Source organism: Blennius ocellaris, assembly GCF_963422515.1.
Source record: "Blennius ocellaris genome assembly, chromosome: 19".
Classification (NCBI taxonomy): domain Eukaryota; kingdom Metazoa; phylum Chordata; class Actinopteri; order Blenniiformes; family Blenniidae; genus Blennius; species Blennius ocellaris.
Window position 1 is genome coordinate 23337563 of NC_137668.1, and position 15664 is coordinate 23353226.

Here is a 15664-nt window from a genome sequence, read left to right on the forward strand (position 1 = left end):
AACTATGAACGCCAAAAACACTGAAAACGATGTAGTTAGCATGCCGGGCTATGAGTTGGCGCTGTTGGTTGTTTTTACAATGAATCCACACACACATGCAGCTTCCAACAGGAGAACACGGTCATACAGTGACCGTCAAAATAAAAGCATATGTAGTCATGGCACTCCGTTATCATAGCCCATCGACTGAGCATGTGCAGAAGATGTATTTACTATGGCAATGGCGCATTTGTGCAGCAGTTTACATGACGACGGAGTTTTTGAAAAGTTGCGTTTCAATGGAGAGGAAGTGGGAGCGTTTTTCAAAAAGTTCCACCTTGGAAGAAGCTTCATTTTCAGTGACTCCGAGCACCGTTGTTTTCGTAAACTAGCACCCGAAACGCAATGAAAGCTTTCCGTTTAACACTTGGGCCTTAAGCCGTTTGTGTAATCGACATTTTAGAAAACTATTTGTTTGTGGGACGAGTAGCAGATCTGAGTGTTTGAGTTCTGCCCAAAAAAGTACCATTTATGTCTCGCTTTGAGTTTGTCGTCGCGAGTCAGTCCTCCAGATACACATTTCCTTGCTTCGTGTGCTCTTCTTATTCAAAAGTCTCCACATTATGACACAACTAAAGAATAATCTCATCGTATCGCTGCTCGTTTCTTCGTCGGGTCACGAGTTACCGCTCATGGAAGAAGAGGAAAAAACTGAAACGTCTCCAAGTCAAACGTCGCGGCGGAAAACAATGAGACGTCTGTTTCTGGGTCTTCATCATGAAAGCAGACCGGCGGCTCCTCCGAGAGGGGAAACGACGTCTGAGACGACTCACTCAGCCGACGGCTTCTCTTTCACCGCAAACGCATCCTTTTTTTTCAGAACATTTCCTCGGCGTGTCAACCTGGCTTGATATACACCTCCCCCCCCACCCCTCCCCCGTCACGCACTCACCTCCAGCCCCCTGGTTTGCGAGGCTTGGGAGAATCGCGGAGGCTAATAAAGGGCCGGCGGGTAATAAAGGCCGGCGGTTTGTTCGCCGCCGGCTTGTTTCTGACAACTGAGGCTCATTGTTCTCAGACGGGGAGCAGACGTGAGGCGGGATTATATTTACCTGAGCGAATAATCGAGAGATTTTTTTTTTTTTTTTTTTAAGGCTTTGGAGTTGAATGTCTGCAGGATGTGAGATGGAGCTGAACTTCCAGTGGAACCCGGCTGCAGGCTGAACCTGAAATGAGATCTTCTCCAGGAGAAGGTCTGAGCTTCCTGAACAGTGGCGGCTCTGTTTCGTCAGCCTCCGAGGGGATTTAGCCGCCTGGCCACGGACATCTCGATGCACAGTTTATACGTTTCGTTCAACCCTAACCCTCGAGACCTTCAATTGCTCGGAGGTGTGAATGTGGTCGTCTGTCACTTTCTGGACGCTTGTGGAACTCGTATACTCATGGAAGGGGAGATTCTCTCACCATCTCTTAGAACCCCCGTTCCAGAAAGAGCTTCACTTCTGTTCATCGGGTCGTTCCGTACGTCAGAAATGTCGACGAAACGAGTCAAAGTGTCTTTAAGAGACCGACTTCACCGAAAGGAAGAAAGAAAATTTCCTCTTCCTGTCCACAAGAACCGAGGACAAGTCTTTCTGCTCGCAGGAAAGCACATGATCCACGGAGCTGCTCAGTGAAATGCAAAGAGGAACTTTTCAACAAGGCTCTGACTTGGTCGCCGTGGTAACGGGGGGGGTAAAAACGCAAAGGTCGTCTCTCCGTATGAAAGTTCGTGTTCCGCCATCGTTAATGCTTACGGCGTATTGTCCCCCCTGTGCAGGCGTTTCACTACACAAACAACCAACAGCGCCATCTTGTGGCCTGACACGCGAACTGCATCATTTTCAAAACGCTGCCATGTAAACGTGAAACTACGAGAGTTGTTTTATAATGGGTCTTTAAGAAGTCGTCTGTCCTTCGAATACCAAATCCAGTGTGCTTACGATTCCAACGTCACTGCTGAAGAGTAAAATCCTGAGGTTTTGTGTGTTAATAGTGTTACTTTAAGGTATTTCTGAGCCGAGTTTTGAAAACGAAGGTCTACCCTGAAAATTCCTGGGATTCTCGTCACTTCCTGCGTCCCGGGCAGCCGGTGAGTGATCGGAGTCGGCACGGGAAGCAGTTTATCGAAGGTCAGAGTCCACGGCCGTGACATTCTTCAGATCGTACAACATCACGTAGGCTGTGCTGTTACGTAGAACCCGGCGGACCCAGTGGACACGGCGAGGAAGACTCCCCGCCCTCCGCGCAGTAGCTGTGTGGCCACTGCAACCCAAGAAGCCTGGGGATGAGCAACAACGCGAACAAGCGCCGCCAACTTTCCCTTTGTCTGAATTCCAATCTGAGTCAATGTGGTCTGTTGCAGTTTAATGATCTGCAAAAAGCAGCTTTTTTTTCTTTCCTCGTTATAAATAGAGCAGGAGCGTATTTTTAGAGCAGCTCCATGGCTGGAGGACGCCACTGACTCATGACGCAGAGCGCCGGGGTGGAAAAACGACACGCGGGGCGGCGACTATGAGTCAGAAGTCGGGATTCCTCGGGGTTAAGCCGGGTCCTGTTGTGTTGCCATGGGCCTCGGGTACATTTATTAAAATGTGTAAGACAGAGAGGATCCGACTCCAACTGGCTTGTTGGCGAAGCGATGCAGCTGGCGAGTTTGTCATGCCACGGGGGGGCCGAGGGGGGACCCGAGGGGTTCGGGTTCCATCTTGGTTTGACTCAAAGACGCCGAAACGGGCGAAGGACTTCCTCTCGTCGGGAACGCCACCGAGCCGCCGATCAAAACACGGAGCGACGCAGCCACCTGGATCACGACACGCCAGCCTGTTATGACTCAAAGCTGCTGTGGAACATTTAAGAAGTTATTCATCTCAGGCTTATTAGTCTTGTGAAGCAGTTCTGGCGAAAAAACCCCAAAAAAACCTCCCATGGAACAGGAAGTCAGCCATGGCCCATTAACTCGCTTGTCAACCAAACAAGAATTTTAATTATGACTTGTCGACAAATCTCAATGTTTTTAGTCGATTATTGAAACGCCGTTGAAAAAGATGTGTCGTGTGTTTTAAGAACCATTAACGGACTTTAATATAAATGTCTGAGTTGACATTATTTTTCATTGGTCCCTTGTGATTAAATGCCAATTATTTTTCAAAATGACAGCCTAAATGCTGCCTCATGTTTTTACTTCATTGCCAAACTGCACTGGTTTAGCGAGACGACGTCTCTTTTATTCCTGTTCTACAGTTGAAATCTGCAGACGTTTCACCATTTTCAACGACAACGTGTTGCTTGTTGCATTTTCAGTCCAGAAAAGTTTCGCATTTAAAACTGGCTGTGGTGGAAATGTGCAGTTGCGGCATTTTCGAAAAGTTCAACCCCCTCCCCCCTCCCAATTCATTGGAGCATTTTTAGTAAAGTTGTGGTTTCAGTGGCTCCGAGCACCGTTGTCGTGTTACCACATATCCATAATACAAATTAAAGTTTTTTTTTGTTTTCAGTTGAAAACGTCTAAACTCAGTTTCCTCAATCATGGGACATTTTACCATAATTTCCAGACTATAAGCCACTACTTTTTTTCCCCACATGTTTCGAACCCTGCGGCTTAAATAATTTATGGATTTTTACGGGTTAAACAAGCTTGGTGATGCGTTCGGGTGCGTCACGTAAATGCGATCTTTCTTTTAATCTTTTAAAAAAAATGTCCTGGGTGGGGCTTATATTCAGGTGTGCCCAGTAGGAAATGACAGCAGTGATTCGTCCGCCATGTGATTTTTTTTTTTTAAAGTATAAAAATGAAAACTGACAGAGGCTGATCTAAAAACACCAGATTGGCAAAAAGAACATTCAAAACCGCCGTTGGTCAGAATTTGACCCCCGACATTAATGCATCTGTGGAGGTCACATGACGCAACGCCTTTCACAATAAAACAATGAGTCCAACTTATGTGAAATGATACTTTAGACACGTAAACTCAAAGATTCTTCCAGATGATGACAAATTGTTTTAATCCTGAATAAAAATACGGTATCCAGATACAGGTGACTGGGGTTTCTTTTGGCAAATATAATAATATCTGATTTCCTTTAATATGTAATTTTCAGAATAGACTGGCAAATTCTTGCAAAAGGATCAAAAGAAGGAAAGACTTTGACATTTGTCCATATCTGCAGTTTAATATGTGATGTTTGACTTGTTGGGCCCTCCAGAGGTCAGATCAGGTTGATGTGGCCCCTCAACTAAAATCAGTTTGACGCCCCTGAATTAGAATTTACGGCATTTTAAAACCTTCGAATGGCTTTTTAACGGCGCCCAGCACCGGTAGCTGCTTCCCGCCTCCTGGTTTGATCAACCGGTCGCCTTTCGTGTGATGCAGAACTTGGCACGGCGCCACGACATCCTGACAGGATGACAAACACCTTTTCAGAGCAGCACACGACTGCAGTTTCGCATTTCGCCCAGCATGCTCACGTATGACAGTCAGCCTCCCTGCCTCTCAGTGCCTGTCCTCCTCCTCCTCCTCCTCCTCCTCCTCCTACCGGTACCCCGTCAGGCTTCCTGGATTCGTGTAGCAGACGGGGGTGGGGGGGTGGAGGTGGGGCGGGTCTGAGCCTTAATGCTGCCCGTGGTGAGCGAGACACGCGAGCGAGGACGCCGCCCCGGGCCCCAGGCGGTGCTGGGAAACCCATCATCCGCCCCCACCACTCCACGCACACCGGTCAACTCCGCGGCACGGCGGCTAATTGGTCTCGTCTGTGTCCCCGCTGGGTGACGGTGTAGGGGGGGGATGACCTCATCACACACACACACACACTTCCACTCCTCATTGATGAGATTTGCCGCCAATTTTTCATATTTTCTGTCTATTGTTCTTTCAATTATCAAAATTTTTGGTTCTTTGTTTTTCTTTCACACACACACACACACACACACACACACACACACACACACACACACACACACACACACACACACACACACACACACACACACACACACACACACACACACACACACACACACACACACACACACACACACACACTTCCATCCTGCTTTTCTGCCTTTATGAGCTGCATCCTGCTATTTTCTTGCCGTAACGAGCCAATTTCCTCGTTAAACTTGCATTTGACTTCATTTGCAAACAACACAGACGCCGAGCGGCCAGAAGGAAGCGAAGCGCCTGGCCGATCGGCGGCGGCGTCTGGTTCTTACCATGAAGGGTTTGGCCGTACCCTTGTCGTCCTTGCTCGACACGACCTTGGCGTTCCTCCTGGTCTCCCTCAGGCGCTCCATCGCCGGGGGCTTCACGAACACCACCAGGGGCTTGAACTCGGCCGTCCGCAGGTGTTTTATCGTCTGTGAGGAATACAGTTAATAAAAACACAGTTGTTTTTTTTAAATATTCGATGGTTCCAGTCTCTATCGTTCCAGTGAGAATCTCTCCTGCATTTCTTCTCTCCCACATTATTCCCAGTATTCAGGACTACTTCTTCATTAATACAAACTCATCAAGTTATCTGGTGAAAGAAAAGTAATTGCTTGCCAGAAGAAGATAATTTGTTGATTATATACTATTGTAATTCACATTATTTCCAGTTTCAGTACTTTAACAGGTTCTGTGTAAAGAGACTTGAAACAAACGGTATTGAATGTTTACTCACATTTAGGGCCAATCCCAATTCTCCCCCTTAACCCTTCATCTTACCCCTTCCCCTTTGAATTGCGCGTTCACGAGAGTCTGAGGGGTGTCCCATTTCACTAGTGCAGGGATGAGGGGAAGGGCTATTCACCCCTCTAAACGGAGCGTTTACAGATGCAGACTTTAAACAGAGGGGTAGGAGGACACGGCACTGAAGGACTCGCATTTCACATGTATACGCTTCTGAAGTTATATAAACCTGTTGTGCTTTATACTAGTAAGAGCGGCAGCAGCGCTGCCGTCTGCCGTATGTAGCTTCCGTGTGTATTTGTTTGGTAGAGACCTTGTTTATAACATTTTATTATTACACCGTAGAGTTCCAAAGTCTTCTAATATGGTGTTTTGAAAACAGGGACCCCCGAGCAAACAAGGAAGCTCCTCGGCTTTCACATGGTGAATGAGGAAATATTTCTGAAGTCCAAATACAAGAACCGAAGTAATCCACGTCTCCGTCTATTTCTTCGCCTTGATGAGGAAACAAAGCAGCCAAGCTGCTGCAACACGTTGAATTTGGGACGGCAGGACGACGCTCCTGCTGGAAAATCAACTAACATCCGTGGCTCAGCTCTGCTGATGTAACGGCGCCGTATTATGATGTCATAACTGTGAGACGGAGTGAGAGGGAGAGGGGTATCCCAAATCTAAGGGCTGAAACTTTTACCCCTTTGCGCCTTTGCCCTCGTTTTGGAGGGGAAGGTGGAGGCGGAGGGCTAAGGGGTAGGCGGAGGGGTACAAAATTGAATTGGGATTGGGCCTTAGAATAACAATGAATTGATTTTTTGGACTTTTCCATGTTTAACACGCTGAAATGTAAAGACTTTTTTGCAGCTTTGAAATATAAATTCTGACAATCCAACCGAATCCAGCCAGTTTATCAGAAGTCCTAAAAAAAAAAAACCAAAAAACCCCAAAACACAACTCCTCCATCCGTTTGCAGTGTGTATAAGTGGTTCTAATGGTTGATGACAGGCTGCTGGAGCTCCAGGAGACGCCGAGATGACAGAGCGCCGCCTTAAACCACCGGGTGGCAGAAACAAACCGCCGCCCTCCCCGCCTGCTGCTTCTTGAAGTCGGAGGAGGAGGAGAGCGTCTTTCTGGGGACGATCGTGTGATAAAAAGACACTTCTTGAGGGTGGCGCGGAGGTCAGGCTCAGCTGGCGGTGGCGTCGGGTCGCCGACTGGATCTGGGAACTGCGACGGAGACCCCCTGCTGTGCTAATGGTGGCTGGTTGGCACTAGTGTGCAAATATAGAGTATATTCCTTCTAGTTTACTCAGGATTGTTGCCTGAGGCCCACATTTACACACAATTTTTTTGAAAAATGACATCCGTTTACATGGAAAGAGCAGAAACACTGTTTTTTGTTTTCTTAGAATTTTTTTTTAAAAATACAACACGGTCATTTCTAGGCGCTTTTAACTGAGAAAATACAAAAGCCCAACAGATCCACACGAGCAAAGCAGGTTTATTTAATGACCCGCTTTTCTACAACTGCCACCGATTCCCCCGTCCGCAAGCCGGCTGCCGGTGCGGCGCCACGCCAAAAACCTAAACGCCAGCCTTGGAGGCACGTAGAACCACAGATTAGGCCGGGGTGGTTTAGTGACCTGCTGGGCTTATCGCCGTAATGCCGTATTTGTGCACGGGTGTCATTATCCACTAAGCAAAAAACAAACGCGCGAAATTGGACGATAAAAGTCCCGGCCCCGCGGGTTTAATGGTCGTCCTGCTGGGCGGTCCCGGCCCTCGGAGCAGGGGTCCCACCGCCACCCACCCAAGACACATAAGCCAGAGAGGAAATCTCCAAAATAGGGGAAATTAGCCGTAATTGCTCATTCAAACCTGCTCTGGTAACTCGGGAAGCTTCCGAAGGCCTCAAGAAAAGCTGACGGAGGAGGAAGAGGAGGAGGAGGAGATCGGCTCGGAGATAAAGCGGAGGGTGGAGGGTGGAGGCACCCGCAGGGCTGAAACTATGAAAATACAAGGTGGGGAAAGAAAGGACAAGGACGGAGGGAGCGTCACTCACGTGAGGCTGGACGTCCAATAGGCACACTTTGTTCTTGGAGAGGACGGAGCGGACGGAGTCCAGGCTCGTCCCGTAGTAATTCCCCTTGTACTCGCCGAACTCCACGAACCTGGGAGACACCGAGAGACGAGAGCAGACTCAATAAGAAACCAAAAAAAAAATTAAAGCTGCAAGCAGAATTGGCCGGGACCTCGCGAAAGACCACCCGTCGGGGTGGGCACGATCCTCTAGACCGTTCAATTATCATTTTTCAAGTTTAAAAGTTATTAATAAAAATTATTATGACTTTTATTTTGAAAAAACGGCGTCGAAAGCAGATAATTAGCTAGTGATTTGTGACCGCAGCACCCCAATTAGGCCACCTACCAAATTTCAGCTCAATCGGACAATGTTCGTTAGCATGCTAACGGGCATGCTAGGCCTATCTGATCCAGCTGAAAATCTCACTGCGACATCCCCCTCCCCTACCAAAAAAAAAAACAAAAAACGACAAAGCTTGATAGGTAATGTAACTGGGGTTGGAACAAATTCCGGGAATTTTCCAAAGCTGGAAACTTTCCATGGGAATTTATGGGACTAAAACAGGACGGCCGTGGCTACGACACAGTTCACCTCCACCTGTGTGACTTGTCGGGGGAAATCCTTATTAAGCCCCCGAAATTAATTACGACCAATCTATGTGTAGGTAATATGATTATATAATATATTATATAATAATATATAATATAATTATGTTTGTTGTGTTCAAATATGTGATCGTCTGTCTTGCAGGCTTAAACTCATTTATTTACTTTTCACATGTATTATTGAAAGTACGTCTGTTCTGAAGTCATTTTATTTCAGGCGGCCACTTATTTCATTTAGAAAATTTCCAAAATATATACCACAGCTTAACGTCCCATGGAAAGTTTCCGGGAAATTTTCCGCCCCCTTTGCGACCCGCCATGTAAAGTCTATGGGTCGGTGAAGATTTGGCTCCAAAGGGTAAAAACTGCGTGAACCCAAAAGAAGATGAACAGATGGTGGGATGGATATTGAGTCATGATAGCAAGTTGACAAGATTTTCTTAAAAAAAAAAAACAAAAAAAAAACTCTTTTTCCTAAGGAGGGATGTCGAATCTTAAAGAAACACTAACGCCCCCCGAGGGGAACATAAAAGTCTCGTCCTAATCTGACGGACTGTGTCGGCATCACTCTCGAGATTCATCACAGAAATAATGACGTATAAAAACCCGACAAATCCACAGAGGCGGGGGGGTGAGAGGGGGGGGGGGGGGGATTACTCTCTCCACCACTGACAGATCTGAAGATAGCGTTCCTTCTGCACAACCTAAAAACCAGACGCTTTGGCCCGGGTGTGTTTTTTATATAATCCCCCTTCGCTGCCCCGTTCAATCAGTAACACCTGTTGGTTCCAGCACCCCCACCACTTCCCCCCCTCCCCAAAACGCCCCAAAAAACCATCACTTCCCTCCGTCTCTTCTGAGCGACACAGTAAACAAAAAAACACTTTTCCACCAGATTATCGCCTCTCTTTCAAAACCGATCAGCCAGCAGGAGTATTTTTAGCTGGAAACAAGGAAAGAAAAAAAAAAAAAAAAAAAAAACAGAAATATGAAAGACGGAGAGCAACAACGTGGAAAGAATTTGAGGCTAATAGGCGGCGGTGGTGCGCTCGCAGTCGGACAGAGCGACCGACTGAAGCCATGTAAAAAGAAAGTTTTATGGTAATTGCTCATGTTAGAAAGTTTTACTCAGCTTTTTCTTTTTTTCTCTCCACCTCAAGAAAAATGGAGCATTAAGGCTTGAAGAGCCTCATATAGAGAGTAATGAGGGATTCATCCCCCCCCCCAAAAAAAAAAAAAAAAAAATTAAATAAATAAAAAGCCTGTCGTGAGTGTGGCTCGGCGCCATTTTCCACACAGAGTCGGGCCCTTTGTGTCTTGGGAAAAGTCGCGGCGGCTATAAACACACGTTGTTGTGGCCCCGGGGGCCTCTTATTCTCTTATTATCATTGTTTCTGCCGCGAGCGACGAGGCGGAACGCAAACAAGTCGTCCCCGCCGCTCCCCGCCGCTCCTCGCCGCTCCCCGCCGCCGAAGAGGAGGCTGCCTTGTAATTTCGGCGCGGAGTGTCCCACGCACCCACGCCACATCACAGCTCCGCCACTCAGCCCCTCCGGCTGCACGAAAAACATCGCATGCCTCGAACTATGACCGCAACACAAACTAAATATACCCCCCCCCCCCTCCCCCCCTCCTCCCCCCCCCACCTCCTCCGACACGCCACCGCAGGCTTCCCTCCGTGCGTGTAAACCTTCTGCATGTGCGGCGTCTCTCCTCCATCATTCTCATGACAACTTGCGATTGCATTTTGTCGGCGGCGTTATGTGGAGGCGTGGCCGGCGTGGCGGCAGGAGGCGGGGACGACCCCGGGGGGCCTCGGGGCCCGGCCCTGTCAACACCAGCTCACACTGGCTTACAGACGGCGGCGGTGGCGGCTGGTGTACCGTGGCGGCGGCGGCGGCGGCGAGCGCCATTCACATTTTCAGCATAAAGATTTTTGAAGGTACTTCCTCTAACGCCCACATAAGCAGGCGGCGGCCGGAGGAGCCAGAGGCGCTGGTCGCTCATGATACTTCCTGGACCAGAGGTCCACAACCACATGGGGCTCCATGGAGGGGGGGGGGGGGGGGGCGGACGTATTTTGTTGCACCGTGAGGAAGAGGATTAGGGCCACTGTGGGGAAAAACTCTGAGTTCTGACTTTTTAATTTTAGAATTCTAACTTTTAAAGTCAGAATTCTGAGAAAAAAAACACAAAAAAGAATTTTGAGTTTAAAAGTCAGAATTTTGAGTTAAAAAGTCAGAATTCTAAAAAAAAAAAGTCAGGGTTCGTAGAAAAAAAGTCAGAATTTTGAGTTTAAAAGTCAGAATTTTAAAAAAAAGTCAGGATTCGTAGAAAAAAGGTCAGAATTTTGAGTTTAAAAGTCAGAATTCTAAAAAAAAGTCACAATTCTGAGATAAAAGTCAGAATTCTGAGTTTAGTCAGAATTTTGAGTTAAAAAGTCAGAATTCTGAGAAAAAAAGTCAGAATCCTGAGAAAAAAAGTCTGAACTCAGGGTTTTTTCCCACAGTGGCCCTAATCCTCTTCCGTAGTTCAAAGTGGACAAAAAATGTTTCCCTGCCAACCCTCTCAGAATTCTGACTTTTAAAGTCAGATTTGTGAGTTTAAAGTCAGAATTCTGAGAAAAAAAAGTCTGAACTCAGGGTTTTTATTCCACAGTGGCCCTAATCCTCTTCTGTAATGAACAGTCGTTCAAATGAACTCTTATCCTGAGTTCAAGCTGGACAAAAAATGTTTCACTTGAAGCGTTGTTGTGTGAATGTGGCCAAAGGCTCATCGGATCAGACGACGAATTAGAGACGGAATTAAACTAAAAAAAAGACAAGGTTACCGATTTTGTTCGCTACGGACTTGTGTGGGATCTTCTTATTTCCAAGTAATGAAATTAAACCGTCTATTCGTCTCCTGGTTTATCCAAGTTTGCTGGAAACTTTTCCAACCAAATAATTTTGGTTCAAAGACCGAGTTATGGTTTTTCTTTTTTTCTATTATATTCGACAGACATAATAGACAAGATAGAACACAGACATTAGCCAGTCTGATTCCTGAGATAATGAGTATTCCACTGGGGTGGAATCTTTTCGAATTCAGTCTCTATTTACATTTTCAAGTGAAAGCAGAACAATTTCGTTGCACTTTGGGTGTCTGTCTAAATGATGTCGGCGCTCAGAGCCACTGAAAACAATGGCAATGGTGGGACTTTTGGGAAAACGTTCCGATTCCATCGCCATGGAAACAGATTGGGGTGGGTGGTAGTGCAACTGCTTCCCTGATTATTATGATTATTAATTCTGATTATAATGCTTAAAGCATATTGTTTTCTGTACACACGTGTGTGTGCCATTACAAATTATTCGTTTCCAGCATTTCTGCTGTTCCGGTAGAAACAAGTTAGACACGTCCTCTTGAATCGTCATCGCGTAAACAAGACCCCCAGGCCTTTCCGTCGTTTCTGTTCATTTAAAAAAGGAGGTGATCTGGTGTGAAGTCGTCGCTGCCCACTTCTGAAAAAGGTCCGTTTAGCTTCCTGAACTCTTTGTTTTGAACAAAACAGCAGCGAAAACAAAATATGGGAAACCCCCCCCCCCAAAAAAACGAGTTTAGAATTAAAGCGACCGCAGAGCTCCGACGCAAACATTTCCGTGACCCGTCGGGACGCATCCAAACACTAAACCTGTGGCCTCACACAGTCATAACACGCAGTTTTCCAGGTGTTTGTGTTTCCCCCGCTGTACACAAGTGTCATACGTGTGAATCAAACACGCCGACCACGGCGACCATACCCCCCCCCCCTCCCCCTCCCTTGCCTACTTGTTGTTGTGGATGTCTGTCTCAAAGAGATGCTTGGAGATGAAGTGGTACTCCACGCCGTCCGTCTCCTGGTTCTTCTTGGCTCGACTCGTGTCTGACGGAGAGAGAGAGAGAGAGAGAGAGAGGTAGAGAGAGAGAGAGGGAGAGAGTGATTACCTCAAACCCAGACTGTCTGACTCACTGCTGGGGCAGAACTCATTGCGAACTGAGCCTCTTATTAACGACGCTGGAAGTCTGAGGACCCGTCGCGATGGGCCCTGCCAACCCTTGTATAGAATATTGTGTAACGGCGTTGTAAAACGCACACGACCGGCGAGCGCCGGCGTTCGCTTTTTAGAGAGTCCTATTAAACTGTGTCTCTTGTAATGTGGCGGCTCGCGACCGTGGCAACAGAAGTCAGAATTCTGAGTTTAAAGTCAGAATTTTGAGTTTAAAAGTCAGAATTTTGAGTTTAAAAGTCAGAATTCTGAGTTTAAAAGTCAGTATTCTGAGTTTAAAGTCAGAATTCTGAGAAAAAAGTCAGTATTCTGAGTTTAAAAGTCAATATTCTGAGTTAAAAAGTCAGTATTCTGAGTTAAAAAGTCAGTGTTCTGAGTTTAAAGTCAGAATTCTGAGAAAAAAAGTCAGTATTCTGAGTTAAAAAGTCAATATTCTGAGTTAAAAAGTAAATATTCTGAGTATAAAAGTCAGAATTCTGAGTTTAAAGTCAGAAGTCTGAGTTTAAAGTCAGAATTCTGCATTTAAAGTCAGAATTTTGAGTTTAAAAGTCAGAATTCTGTGTTTAAAAGTCAGAATTTTGAGTTAAAAAGTCAGAATCCTGAGAAAAAAGTCAGAATCCTGAGAAAAAAAGTCTGAACTCAGGGTTTTTTCCCACAGTGGCCCTAATCCTCTTCCGTAGTTCAAAGTGGACAAAAAATGTTTCCCTGCCAACCCTTGTATAGAATATTGTGTAACGGCGTCGTAAAACGCACACGACCTGCGAGCGCCGACGTTCGCTTTTTAGAGAGTCCTATTAAACTGTGTCTCTTGTAATGTGGCGGCTCGCGACCGTGGCAACAGAAGCCGGAGCGGTAGCCGCCGCCGTTAGCGGCTGTACGCTAAACGAGTTGTTTTGGGGCTCTCCGCGTTTACCCGCCCATAAAGCGTAAAGCCGTGCTGTAAAACTGGCGGGGCTGGTGGCGGTGGGAGGGGAGGGGAGGGGAGGGGGGGAGGGGGAGGTCGCGGGGTCGCCTCGCACTCCTACAAGGTCGCGCGTCCAACTCCAAAACAAACTAATAAACCATTTATCGCCTGCTGCCTAAGGGCCTGTGGCTCCAGGGCGAGAGAGAGACGACTCTTCTTCTTCGTTAAAAAATAAATAAATAAAACCCAGTCGAGTGTGTTAAGATGGGGAGAAGAGGAGAGGAGAGGAGAGCAGAGGAAGGGAGAGGAGAGGAGAGGAGAGGAAGGGAGGGGATCGGAGAGCAGAGGAATGGAGAGGAGAGAAGAGGAGGGGAGAGGAGAGCAGAGGAAGGGAGAGGAGAGGAGAGAGATGAGAGGAGAGGAGAGCAGAGGAAGGAAGAGGAGAGGAGGGGAGATGACAGGAGAGGAGAGGATGAGAGAGGAGAGGGGAGGAGAGCAGGGGAGGGGAGAGGAGAGCAGGGGAGAGTAGAGGAGAGCAGGGGAGAGGAGAGGAGAGGAGAGGAGAGGAGAGGAGAGGAGAGGAGGGGAGGAGAGAGGACAGGAGAGCAGAGGAGAAGAGAGGAGAGGAGAGGAGAGGAGAGGAGGGGAAAGGTGAGGAGAGGAGAGAGGAGAGGAGGGGAGGGGAGAGGAGAGGAGGGGAGAGGAGAGGAGAGGAGAAGAGAGGAGGGGAGAGGAGAGAGGAGAGGAGGGGAGGAGAGAGGAGAGGAGAGGAGAGGAGAGGAGAGGAGAGGAGAGGAGGGGAGATGAGAGGAGAGGAGAGCAGAGGAAAGAAGAGAGGAGAGGAGGGGAGAGGAGAGGAGAGGAAAGGAGAGGAGAGGAGAGGAGAGAGGAGAGGAGGGGAGAGGAGAGAGGAGAGGAGGGGAGGAGAGAGGAGAGGAGAGGAGAGGAGGGGAGAGGAGAGCAGAGGAAGGGAGAGGAGAGGAGGGGAGGGGAGATGAGAGGAGAGGAGAGCAGAGGAAAGAAGAGAGGAGAGGAGGGGAGATGAGAGGAGTAGAGAGGAGAGGGGAGGAGAGCAGGGGAGGGGAGGAGAGAGGAGAGCAGGGGAGAGTAGAGGAGAGCAGGGGAGAGTAGAGGAGAGGAGAGGAGAGGAGAGGAGAGGAGAAGCCGCCGTAAATCCCGAGGAGACGATTGAAGAAGATCGATGGTTTCCGTCGTCAGACGGCAGCGAGAGAAACGACCTGAACAGAGTCGTCATGAGATAATTTACTGCTCCCATTCTGAAACGTGGAGGACACACACACACGCACATGCACACACACACACACACACACACACACACACACACACACCGTGCATTACTCTGGCGAAGAGAAACTAATTACGCCGCGGCAGAAGAATGTGAATTTCTTCGTTCACCAATGGTGGAAAAATCTCCGTCAGCTTGGCGCCGACTCAACATGTTTAACCCCCCGAACTCTTAACGGCTCCTTTTGGTTCTGTGTTTCTGACGGCGACGGGCCGAGCAACTGAGGGAAGAAGAGCTGGCGGCCTCGCTTCGCCGGTTTAAAAAATAAAAAAATAAAAAAATCTATATTAAGAGAATAAGAGGTGACAACAGGTCCGTCCTCTGGACTCCACTGTTAAACTGCAGCATCACGTTTGACAGAAATTAACACGAGAAAATTTTAAAAGAATTAAAAAGTCTGATGGGATTTTAATGCGACGATTTCAAGTGTCTGATGTCAAACCGGACGCGGCAATTCTACTACTTAATTTAAGTGTTATATGTGGTATTATGGTATAATTTCCATACAAACTGAAGCCGCTGCGCTTCGTCAAACCCGACGTTGCAATTTAGTCGCCCCGTCGACAGAAACGACGCCACGACGAGACGAAAAGACAAAGACTTGTTGGAAAACCGACGTAGACAAGAGGCAGGAAGTTAACGAGACACAGTGAAAGTGGAAATAAAGTCCTTGTTTGCATGTTTTCAAGTCAATACAGAAAACTTGCTTGGAGAATTAGTGTTGTTGACATTTCACTGCATTTTGCAACAGGAAATAAAAATTTTTTTAAATTGGTTTTATTTTGGGATTGTAGTCATTCTCGGTAGTTTTGGGAAAGTATGATGCAATTGGGCTTCTTGTGAAAAAATTTTAAATTGTTTGACATCCCAGGTCTAAAAGGTTTGAAAGTCGACGGGACCAACAATATAAAGTACAGAGAAAATTTCAGATGAAACTTTGTGTGTGTCCGCTGCTCGCTACCAATAATAAATAATTATTGAATAAAGTAAAAAAAAAAAAAAAAAAATCTAAATTATTCACGTTTTGATGTGGTTTTGGTGGCTGTGCTTCTATTTCC

At 47.1% G+C, this 15664-nt stretch overlaps 1 protein-coding gene across 2 annotated transcripts in view; it reads right to left on the bottom strand.

Moving 5' to 3' along the window:
• The window catches only part of mpp7a (MAGUK p55 scaffold protein 7a), a 120912-nt gene that overhangs the window by 7711 nt on the left and 97537 nt on the right, over nt 1–15664 (bottom strand). For both annotated transcript variants that reach the window (XM_080515204.1, XM_080515203.1), the window contains 3 exons: nt 12179–12272; nt 7744–7852; nt 5231–5374 (listed from right to left, as the gene is read on the bottom strand). In XM_080515204.1, the coding sequence (XP_080371330.1) occupies nt 5231–5374; nt 7744–7852; nt 12179–12272 (347 nt within the window). The remainder of the gene's footprint in view (nt 1–5230; nt 5375–7743; nt 7853–12178; nt 12273–15664) is intronic.